At 50.2% G+C, this 12014-nt stretch overlaps 1 protein-coding gene across 3 annotated transcripts in view; it reads right to left on the bottom strand.

The window, feature by feature from the left end:
- Positions 1 to 1295: 1295 nt before the first annotated feature.
- Tns1 (tensin 1) overlaps positions 1296 to 12014 on the bottom strand; it is a 158163-nt gene continuing 147444 nt past the window's right edge. For all 3 annotated transcript variants that reach the window (XM_028760681.1, XM_028760679.1, XM_028760680.1), the window contains 7 exons: positions 11599 to 11691; positions 10760 to 10837; positions 9161 to 9232; positions 8769 to 8937; positions 7770 to 7838; positions 7363 to 7395; positions 1296 to 5753 (listed from right to left, as the gene is read on the bottom strand). In XM_028760681.1, the coding sequence (XP_028616514.1) occupies positions 5609 to 5753; positions 7363 to 7395; positions 7770 to 7838; positions 8769 to 8937; positions 9161 to 9232; positions 10760 to 10837; positions 11599 to 11691 (659 nt within the window). In that variant the 3' untranslated portion in view covers positions 1296 to 5608. The remainder of the gene's footprint in view (positions 5754 to 7362; positions 7396 to 7769; positions 7839 to 8768; positions 8938 to 9160; positions 9233 to 10759; positions 10838 to 11598; positions 11692 to 12014) is intronic.

The raw sequence follows: 12014 nt of genomic DNA on the forward strand, positions 1-12014 counted from the left end.
TAGACACCCCAACACCTGCTGATGACTTCAAGCTGGGATACTACCAAGCTCTCTCAGTGGACAGCATCCTGCTGCTACTTAGGGCCTCAGTTTCCAGTTTCCTATTTAAACTGATATTCTCCCATGGCAAACAGATCTTCTTCTCTTCCCCTTGTTGTTCCATTCTTAGAAGAGGGTAGGAAGAGTCCAGCCTGAGAAAAGACCCATTGTCCACTGACCACTTGAGACCAGACCGGTCACACCGAGTCCTAGGGTGAGGCCTAGGCATCAGGACTAAACTGAGAACTGGTCACGGGGTGACAGAGGGAGTGTGTGGATATACTCTCTCCCTCTACTCCCAGATCCACATGCCACCCCTTGTCCGCTGTCCTTTCCTTGGTGGCTTTGCTGCAGCCTCCAGAAATGGCCTCTGACCATCCCCTTCCCCCAACTCAGAACTCCTGAACCCCAAGCCAGTCTCAGACTGTAGGAACTTGAGTTCACCACATTCCTGTGCTTCTGAGTGACATCTTATGATGCCCTCTCTATCTCCTCCAGCCCAGGTCTCTCCCTGGGAAGCCAGACTGATTATCTGCCACACCTGTATGACCCTAGGTATGATCTTGCTCACCAGAGCTAGTCTCTCCCTGAAAGCACTAAGAGGCTTGAGCTAGAAAGGGCCTAGAGTGAAGGTCTAGCTTGGCTCTAACAGTTGTTCTAGTGTCATGATTCTGGGCAAGTGCCTCAGTCTTTTCATCTGTGGGATGGGCGTGAGGACAGATACACCTGCTTGTGCACTCAGTGAGCATTTGTTCTTGCTCTGAGAGGATGAGGTAACTTCTCAGAGTCTTGGTTTCCTCAGGATGCAGGGCATGAGACCTGGCAGGCAGCAGGAATACAGGCACACTGTCCCCACCAGACAGGCTCTGCCTCTGCAGCTGTATCCCTTGTAGGTAAGTGAGGATCAGAGTGTGGTCTGGGAGCCTGGGGTCCCTGAGACCCCTTTCAGGGACTGTGAGAGCAGAACTATTTCCCAACACTGTTAAGTGACTATTTGGCTGTTCACCTGGGTCAATCCATTCCTGTTTTTGTTGTTGTTGTTGTTGTTGTTTTTGTTTGTTTGTTTTTGTTTTTTTTCCTTTGAACTTCTTTTCCAGCTAGGGGTCCAGATGAGTTACACTCATGATCAACAGAAGCCAAGCCGCTACTTGGGTTCCAGAAGCATCACTGAAGACCCTCATATCTGGTGTTCAGGACAGACACCTCTTGTCCAGTGAAGACCCCCAGCAGAGCCCAAACAAAGCTCGATCACAGCCTGGGTTTGTGTTTAACTTTATCATTTGTAAAGCCATACAATGGATCGTGAGGGGCCAAGCAGCTGTACAGAGCGGGACAGCATCAGTGTACATACATTCATATCCAGAACACTTAGCATACACAGGGTTTATACAAGGTGGCAGAGGCTATAGGCACAATGATACAAAATATAAAGTATATTTCCATCTATAAATACACAGCCGAGGGCTGGGGCAGGGGAGGGACTCTGGGCATGGGTTTCCCAGCAGAGGGCCTGGGTATCAGAGTTGGGGTAATCAGGATGTGAGGAACTTCTTACATTTGATTTGGATGATAGAAGAGAAGAAAATAGGGAGATACCTCATGCACACCCCAACGTGCTCACACACATACGAGCCAAATGTGGGTCCTCAGGGAGGACTGGGCTGTGAACACCGACACGCTGGGTGTGTGTTCACAGTGAGGGGCCCATGCACGGAAAACAACCAAGACCCTCCAAGTTTTCAGCCATTTGAGGAGACAGGAGACAACAAGAAAGAGGCCTGCCTAGCCTCATCCCATGGGACCGCCCCTCCGTCATCAACACTAAAACATGACCAAGCCGTGGCCCATCAGGCCTCACCTCCCAGTTCTTCTCATTACTGGGTCACATTGAACCTGACATCCCTCCATCTACCACCTCCCACCTTGAAATTCCCAAAAGAATGAGCAGACCATGCACACACACCCGCACTTACACACGCATGCACATACATCCTGTCACCAATGACCACGGAAACACCAGTCTCAAGATCTTCAGCCAAGGCCTAAGTGCAGGGGTGGCCCTAGCTTTGGGTTCCAAGCTCTTCAGGGACCCAAGGCATGGAGGCAGGAGAAGGCTGATTCCCTTTGATGGATCTCCCCAAGATCTGAAGCTGGGAAGAGGGGGTCAGAAGTCCCAGGAGGTAGGATAAAGAAAACCCAGAGCCAGATAGATATGATTCACTCACTTGTCTCTCCTGTACTTCCCAGACAGCACAAGGACTCTCTCTTCTGAAATCCCCTACACCCACAGAGTGGGTCTCTCTAGGGACTCTCCAAAGCCAGGGCAAATCAGGAATCCTGGCAATCATGCCTGAGGCTATCTAAACAGCTAGGAAGAGGTCAGGTGAGAAGACTCAAATGCCCCTTTTCAAACCTAAGATGTGAATTCTTTCCTAAAACATTACTGGGCAAGGGAGCCAGGGTTCCACAGTAGCAACTTCAATATCCAACTGTTAATTCTCCCAGCCTTCCTGTCCATCCTGTTCAAGCCCAGCCCTTCACACTTGTCCCCACCCCCAGAACCATTGGGGACTTCTCTAGCCTTCCCTGGCTCTATCAGTGCCCCTCTCTGCCATCTCACCTCCAGATATCAGGGACAGTGAAGCCCCAGGCCAACCTCAGATCTTCTGAGTGGCAGGAGGCAGTCTGGACCTGGGCTGTAGCTGAGGGATCTTATTAAGGACATCACTGGCCACCATGTTCTCCTGTCTCCCCTCCCCCTCTTTCATTCATGTGTAAGAGCAGAAAACACTCTCCCTGTGGATATACAGACTCGACAATAAACAACAAAACAGATCATTCACAAAAGAGCAGTGGGTAAAAGTGCTCTTGTTTAAAGGAAATCTTTGGCAAGAAAACAGAGTTGCATACGGAGTGCTGTGTGTGCATGTGGTCTCTGTGTGTGTGCGCGCACACAAGTGTGAGTGTGCAGAAGCCGTCTGTGGGAATCACAGTTGGGAAGGGGACAGAGAACAGTGTGGTCCCCACTGTAAAAACTGAGGCCCCCTTCTCCACCTTTCTTCGAGAAAGCCAAACTCTGGTGTCCATTATTCCTAGAGGCATGCTAAGAAGGCTCCGCTGGCTAGCATCCACTCTGGTCATTCACAGGACTCACAAGGCTTAGGCCCGAGTGCAGCATGGGAAGATGAAACCATACATGAAGACTGATCCTAGACTCAGGCCTGGCCCAGGGCAGGATGCAGAGGCTCTGATGCTCCTCAAAGGCTCAAGTGAACAACATTCCAGCCAGGAGATGACACCCCAGACTATGCAGTAGGGCGAGGGCATTTACAAAGACACCCCAGACTATGCAGTAGGGCGAGGGCATTTACAAAGAACGGGATGAGAAAGGTCTCCTTATATCTTGGGGAGAAGTAGGATTCCTTAGGGGGATGAGGAAATGGGACATCCAGACACTGGCCTTGAACATCTCAGAGGGAAGGATACTTTGAAGAGCCTTGATCACTAAGCCCATTTATTCTTTGGGAAGTAGGGGCCCATGATCTTCACCCAACCTTCTTCTTTCTAGTTCCTTAAACAAATGTCCACACAGTCAAAACTCCCTGGAGGAGAAAAAAAAATCCAGGAGCTGCCACACCATGGCCACACACACCCGGATCTCCAAATACACACTGGCTCAGGCCTGTGGCGATGGAAGCAGCTGTCCACGCATACAGGATGTCGGCTGCCACACAAGCTACGGTTTGCCAGAGGATAAGGAGCTGGAGTTGGAGCAGTCACCCTCCCCCCACCAAGTCCCAGATGTAGCCTAGGGAGGCCAAGGCCAGGGTCAAGGCCAAGGCTGGCCCAGGGCTGTTTGGAATACAAAGACCCCCTGCAGTTCAGGCTCTACTTATATTAGAGAAGAAATGGGAACAGTTTGTGGCCAGAGACAATAAAGCAATAGGGGAAAACAATAAATATTTCTTGTCAATTTACCTATTCTTTTTTTTAACCTTTTTCTTATATTTTTTATTAGCTTACAGATTCTATCAGTATGTCTCATGTATATATTATATATATTTATATATCAGTACAATGCCACCCCTAGGAGCCCCTATGGGCTTAAATGGAGGCCTGAGTGGTGGCAGGGGCCTTCCCAACCCCGCAAATGGACCATAGGACCTTTGGCCTAAATTCATACCTTTTGTCCTCTGTCCCACAGGCAATATGGTCCTGCTGGGGAAACCGAGGCAGAAGGGGAACCAGGGAAGCTTTGGTATTGTGGGAGGACCACGTGGTTCTCCAGCAGCATTCCCAGAGATGCTCTGATGTCACCCTGAGCAGCCCAGCCAGAGGGTGTCTGTGACAGTCAGACTCCAAAACACTTAGAGGGGAAAAATTGGGGGGGGGGCTCCCCCAAGTGTCCTAGGCAGGACTTCGGGAAGTAGACTACTGGGATAAGCCAACATGAAGACCATGTGGGACAGGATAGGTCAGAAAGGCACGGCCCCATCCCCCAGTAGGCTTCAAGCAAATGAGCAAGTGCAAGGCTAGTGCTGGCCCAGAAATTGGGCTGAGGGAAGGGAGTAAGGCAGTCCTGGGCATTGTCAGTGCGCATGCCCAACTCATCATGAGTCCCACAGCACAATGCGCATGCCCAATTCACCATGAGTCCCACAGTGCAGAAAAGACGCCATCCTTCCTAACGGGTATTTTCCCCAAGACTGTGGGCATCAGCTCTTCCTCCAAGCCAACTTCAGTTTCCAGGAGACAGAACAGCTATAATGCTGCAGGTGGCCATGCCCTCTGTACCAGAATCTCTACAGAGAGAACAGGTTGGAGGCCCCCAGGGCCACTAGAGAACAGGTGCAGAGAGAACTCTGTACCCATAAGCTACACTCCTGCAGGAGACAGCTTGTCATCGGACCTGGGACCCTGCCACCCTATATCCCTAGCCTTCTTTGGACAGTGTGTATATGTGTATCACAAGGGACACAGACAAGAAGAGCTGTTTGTAATTTGAGTTGAGTGGACACAGGCAAGTATCGATCAGCGCGTGGGAGCACATTTATACCCTGCAACAAGGAGTCAGAGCAAGCACAGACCACGGGTGAGCAAAATGTGAAAAACTGTCACTGCTTGATGTCGAACGCTGGCCACCAGCAACCTTACCTCCAGAGAAGAAGCCTCATTTCAATTTCTTCTCTCAAAACAGGAGGGTTAGGGAGAACGCACTCTTTCATTGCTCCATGAAATATGGTCCCCCAAGGAGGCCTGTGCCTTCCCTGTGCGGGCTCAAGTCTCTCAGAGAGGGAGGGGCCCCAGCTAGCTGGAGAGGCTTTGGGAGGTGTGGCTTCCATCTATACAGGGGATTCTGAGTGCCTCTCTTCTTCCTTCCTTCTTCTTCCTCCCGCTCCCCTCCCCCCTCCGCAATTCACTTCCCACTCCCAGCAATGCACGTTCTTCTCTCCTTCTCCACGGTCCACCCAAAGTCCTCGTTCTGGATTCAAGGTGGTCAGGATTCACAGATCCCCTCCCCACACACCCCATTCCCCAATGCCCTAGCCTTGGGCAAGGGCTCCAGGATTCATCTCTTCTGGCCAGCACTCAGCATGACCTTGGAGACAAAGTTGACAATGGCAGACGCAGGCTGGTTGGGGTCAAGCTCCGCAAAGAGATGGCAAGCGTTGTCTGTGGTGCTGCCTTGCTTCCGGGCCACGAAGCCAAAGAGCCTGCAGGGGTGAGAGAGGATGCCTATGTAAGGACCCAGGCCTTAGAGGTCAACAAGGCAGGAAAGTATGCCTCAGGTCAGCCTGTCTTCTCCGTCCCCCACCCTCCCATACCTCTCCAAACTCTAGAACTGGGGCTAGCTCTTTAAAGCCAAATTCTGAAGACAGTGCCTTGCTTTGTTTCAGGGCAGGTGACATTCCCCTGGGGAGCAGGGGTGGAAGATGGGTTTGAGTGACAAGACTTGTTAGAAAAGCTCCAAGGAGACTGGACAGGAGGCAGGAGGAGTCCAAGAGCTTCTTTGGATTCTTTCTCAGCCCTACACCAACCTGAGGATTCCTACAGGACATGCTTCCTAGGTGGTCAGAGAGACAAAGTAGACACTCACCTCCCCAACTCTACCTCTCCCTTGCACTCCCCTCCACCTCACCTCACCTCCTCTATCTGTCTCTGTCTGTCTGTGTATGTGTGTATGTAACTCCCCCCCACACACACACACCTCTCTGCAAAACAGAGTTAAAAATATGAGAGGAGAGAACAGAATGTGAGCTCAGGCCCCTCCCGGCCAGCATGTTGCTAATTAGAGAGAGGTGGGGAAATCAGGACAGCTGGAAATGCCAATGGAAACCCCTCAGCTGGGTATGCCTGGCACCCACAGCTAAAATTAGCCAGGCTGGCTTCTGCCTGCCTGTTTATGTCTGTGCAAGCATAAACAGTCTATTCACACCTGTGCACAGAGACACACAGCAAATGCATATTCATACGGCACACACGTTTATGATGAGGAAACACACACATACACACACACACACACACACACACACACACATGCCCTGTACTTCAAACAGCTTTATTCTCCCGACTCTGTTGCAGGACCTGAAGCCCTGTGATAATAACCAGGAGACAGATGTTCAGGGCAGTTTCCTCTCCAGGCTGACTGGCTGTAGCATGCTATGGTGATCCTGGCAGGGGGAGGGCGTCTCTGAGTTCCCAGAGTAGAAGCAAATAGGCCTTTTGCCTGTCACTGCCAGGATGGACACCTAGACATCTGTGCCTGCTCTGGACATTGCCATCTGGCCTGTCTACCTGTCTGGCAGTAGCATGAAGAGATTCAGTGACATGGGAAGGCACAGGCATGTGAGGTCCTGTCTGATTCTATGAAGGTCTCGGAAGGCTGAGACATCTTCCGTTCCCTCTGGATTAGATCCCTAGCTGGTTCTCTCTATTCCCAAGCAAGGCGCTCCCACTTTGGCTCACTCTGGGCACTTCTGGCCTCTATTTTTTCACTCAACAACTGTCAACAACTGACAGACCCCACCCTGTCCTCAGGAACCCACAGTCTAAAAGTCATATGATCCCCTCCAAACCCATTTCTATCTACCCAAAATACACCTGTCCATTTTTAAGTAGTCTTTCTTTCCACACATCCTTCAGACTCCATGCCTAGACACGCCTTTGTTAGCATAAAGATGCAGGTTATATTCTTTCTCTTCATCTCATCGACCTTGGCATACAGGCCCTTATCAGACCCCTGGCCTACAGCCCAGCCCTGCCCCTGTTTTCCCCACAGAGTATAATGGCCAAGCAGCTGAGTGCAGGGAAAGCTACACTTACTTAGCAGGGGCTCCTCCCTCTGTCTTCATCCACCTGTGGAGAAAAAAAAAATGCCCACAGTAAGTCGGTGTGTCTCTCTCAGGAGCCCTGCCAGGGGAAGGAAGGCAGAGGAGCCCCCACTCAAGGAGACAGAGTCCCACGGTCACACAGGGGGTAATCCAAGTGGAGAAGATGCTGCAGCCCACCTCCCATGTGGAGAGGAGACATAGCAGGGTGGGCAGAGATGAGCAGTGAAGTCTGTGGAAAGTCACCAGGTCTGGGGAGGAGACTCAAGCCGTTGCTACCATAATTGCTCTCACTGCCCAGGACACACCAAAGCTGTGGCTGAATACACAGGCACACAACACACACAGCACAACACACACATACGTCAGAGGATAGAGCAAAGCTGCCTCTAAGACACTTACTTTCTTTCTTGTGGATCCAGGTCACAGAAGGTGACAGTGTTGAGGGGGTAGTGTCGTCTAAAGAAGAGCCTGTGGCAAAGATATCAGAGGGCCAGAGTGAGTGTGGGAGTAACTGCTTTGTCACACCTGCCACCAGCTGCAGGTCAGGTCAGGCGATCTTCCCATCACTGTGTCCGCCATGGGTTCACAAAGCCTCTCTTTGTTAACAAGATGGGCTGAGATCCTCATTCCAGGACGTAAGCCCCACATAGGAACACACAGATGTGGCGTAGGAGAGTGCAGCACACCCTGACTGCTAGGGGCTGGGGAGGGAAGGTGCCAAGAAATGATACATAGGGAACTCTGGAAAAGGAAGGGAATAGGTTGGGGGGAGAGAGAGAGAGAAAGAGAGAGAGAGAGAGAGAGAGAGAGAGAGAGAGAGAGAATAGTGTGAAAACTTCTATTAAAATCAAGGCCTTTTCTTCAGCTGTGTTGTGTATGCACAAAGCAGGCCCCTCTTTAGAAGTATGGATGGATGAGTGGATGGATGTTGACAGAGGGCTGCATACACGCATACGCACATGTATGAATAGTTTGGTGAGTGGCTAGATGTATAAATGAATGAATGCAAGGATAGATAAGAAGGTGAATGGATGAATGGGTTGAAGAATAGGTGGGTGGAGGATAGATGGATAGTTGAGTAGGTGGGGAGGTGCGTGGAGGATAGACGGGCAGTTGAGTAGGTGGGTAGGTGGATGGATGGATAGATGGGAGGTTGAGTAGGTGGGTAGGTGGGTGGATGGATAGACGGGAGGTTGAGTAGGTGGGTAGGTGGGTGGATGGATAGACGGGCAGTTGAGTAGGTGGGGAGGTGGATGGATGGATAGACGGGAGGTTGAGTAGTGGGGAGGTGGGTGGAGGACAGATGGGAAGGAGGATGGATGGACAGGTTCATAGGTAGGCAATGGGTACGGGGTAGTAAGAACATGAATAAATGCATAAATGGGAGGACAGGCTTACTTTCTTTGATTGTCAGTCAGTGTGATTCCTTGGGCGGAGACCTTGAAGTGAACAATGGTGGCGGCTGGTGTGGGGTCAGCGGCCAAAGTCTCAGACGTGGCTTTGGAAATGGCCTGTGGCCCAGTGAGTGACTCCATATCCACTGAGTTGACGAAGAGCACGTTGCAAGCTGGAAGAAATGGAGCCAGGGAGAGTCATGGGGGCTAGAGTGAGTGGGGACAGTCCCTCAGAGCCACCATGCAGAGGCAAGTGCAGACAAATTTCAGGCAAGCCTTGAGCTGCACACGGAAATGGAATCTGATTGAGAATTCCAATTTGCACCCGAGAGAGGGGACAGGGCAGGGGTGGGAAGGACAGGTCTGGGCATCAGTCCAGTCTCAGGTGACATTTACCTGCTCCTTGCTTCAGCAGGTCAGTGGTTGAGTTGGCAGGGCCTGAGCTATCTTTTGATTCATCTGTGGGATCTGAAACAAAAATTCAATTAGTAATTAAAGCTCTACAGTAATTTAAACGAGCCTGGCTGGTCCTAAGGCAAGGCCTGCACATGCGTCCTGCAATAGATACCCTTTCACAGTGGGTCTTGGCAGTCAGTGCTGCATGTATAAGATGGTACCAAGGGTGCTGGAGCACTGTAGAGTCCAGCAGAGTCGGGCTCAAGTCCCCACCACAGTAACTGCAAAGCATCTATGAAATGACAATGACAGTGATAGTGTCCATGTCCCTGGGTCTCCAGAACCCCAGCAAGTGACATATAGCAAGGCTTCGAGGAGCAATGGGGACTGCAGGCCTTTCATTTTAACACCAGTGTGTCTTTGTATGAGTGACTGAATCCAACACAGCACAAACTACCAGGTTGCGATGAGTCAGAGTCACGTGACAGATGTACTGAGAGGCTCGGTTTTACCAGCACACAATATGCACAGCATGTGTGTTGTGCAGCAGCACACGTCACTTTACAGAGAACACAGGTTTTACTTCAACTATACCTTAACAAACTTTTAAAGATGCCAGAAACTGGAATGTGGCCTGTGCTTGTGATCTCAGAACGTTGGGGACTTAGGCAGAGTATTGTGACAACCTGGTGTATGTAACAGGAATTGAGGGATACTTGTATCGGTGCTTCTGTACTTTGTTTACAATGCACTGGGATACAGATTGCTGGGTCTACTCCGCAGCTGTATTGCATTGCTTTCTGATGACTGGGGCTTGACCTTGGGTCTCACACATGCAAGCGAGTGCTCTGCTGCATCTGTGCGTGGCTGCACATCCACTCCTCTTTTGTCTTTTTATTCTGAGATCTCTGTGTTGTCCAATCAAACCTAAACTCACAGTGCAAACCAAAGCAGGTCTTGAACTTGTGATCCACCTAGCTCAATCTCCTAAGTTGCTCAGGCCACAGGTCTGCAGTCCCAGGCCTGGCTCTGACCCAGAGGTTCTGACAAATCTGAAAATATCTGCCTTTTAGCAAGTTCCCAAAAGCAGCAGCTTCAGGCACTGTGTTCTGAGAGGTGCCAGTTTATATGATTTAAATGTCAACCAATTTTGTAAGTTCCAAACAAATATAATTGAATTAGCATCTAAATTATGTGGTTTACTGTTATTGAAGTTGCATTTGAACCTTTAAGCTAATAATGTTGGTCAATGGTTATTAATAATTCAGTGTGTCAAGCTGGATGAATAGACATGGTTAACTGACACTAGAAGTCTCTCTTGTGTACCAGGATATAATCCTTGTGTTCCTGTCCCCCACTTCTCAGATCTCCCCTGGGATGAAGCTTGTTCTGAGAATTCAATGTGGATTTTTATAAACCACCAGAATACTTTTGAGAACAATCTGGCAAATCTATTAACGGTTATTCTTGGAGTTAAGCTTCTTAATGAACATCTCCTCCCCCCCCCCCCTTTTTAATAGATGAAGTGGGAAGGGGTCCCCTGTATCGCCTCCACCCTGGCTCCATTCTGGGCAGACAGCATGAGGGGATATCTCCTACCTCGGCTTGGAATGACCAGTTTACAGGGCAGGGCCAGTGGGATGACAGAGTGCTGATAAACCAGGGCAGAAAGGGAGCCTGTGGAGAGAGACAACCAGGCAGAGTGACTAGGAGAGACTGGAGAATGGACACAAGGAACCCTACCTCATCCGACTCTACACCATCCCAGTATCTGCCCACTGTTTTCTTTCTGGCAGTGCTGGGGCTCAAACCTGGGACCTGAGCCACATCCCAGCCTCCAGCTTCTTTATCCATTTGCCCAACCCAGCAACAGTATTGAAAACCTGCCCCTCTATATTGGGAACTACAGGAGAACCTAACTACTTTCCTTGGCAGCCAGGTCCCCCAAGTCCTTCTAGTTACAGAGCCCCCATCAGAACACTGCTGATGGAAACTGTCACATCAAATCCCAGCTCTGTTGCTTATCTAGGGGACTTAAGTGGCACTTACACATTCTTCATGTGCAAAATGGGGAGAGTGACAGCTACCAGGCAGGATTGCTATGACACCAGAACAACATGACAGCTAGATACTGACTTCACAATTGGTGGCCAAGAAGGACAGCTGTTCTTACTGCTGTTATTTTAACGTACTGACAGTCCATCTCAACTGAACAAAACAAATACAGAAAGGGAACTGGCAGAGAGGAAAAGCCACAGTACACAGTATGTAGCTAGAAAGCATGGCCAGGTTTCAATAAAACTTTATTTATAAAAACAGCAGCTGTTCCTTCCTTCTGCCAAAGCCATGCCCAGAAGGAAGCATCAAGATAGAAAGAACTTGGGTCAGACTCCCCTGAGGACTGGAACAGAGACCATAAGACAGGCCAGGATGCTCACCAAAGTTTGGCTCATTGGGACAGCCCTTGAGCTTGACTCCTCTAGGGCCTGTCTCGATCAGAAAGTGCCTCACCAGCTCATGGGTCATGTCTCCTGGAAAGAAGAAGAAGGAAGAAAGAAGAAGGAGGGGGGGGAAGGAGGGAGGGAGGGGGAGGAGGAAGAGAGGGGGAGGAGGAAGAAGAAGAAGAGGAGGAGGAGGAAGAGGAGGAAAAGCAAGGAAGAGGAAAAGAAGAAGGAAAAGGAGGAAGAGGAGGAGGAGAGCAAGAAGAAGAAGAGGAAGAGGAGGAAGAGGAGGAAGAGGAAGGAAGAGGAAAAGAAGAAGGAAAAGGAGGAAGAGGAGGAGGAGGAGAGCAAGAAGAAGAAGAAGAGGAAGAGCAAGAGGAGGAGGAGGAGGAGGAAGAGGAAAGAGGAAAAGG

This window comes from Grammomys surdaster, unplaced genomic scaffold, assembly GCF_004785775.1.
Source record: "Grammomys surdaster isolate TR1022 unplaced genomic scaffold, NIH_TR_1.0 126546, whole genome shotgun sequence".
Lineage (NCBI taxonomy): Eukaryota > Metazoa > Chordata > Mammalia > Rodentia > Muridae > Grammomys > Grammomys surdaster.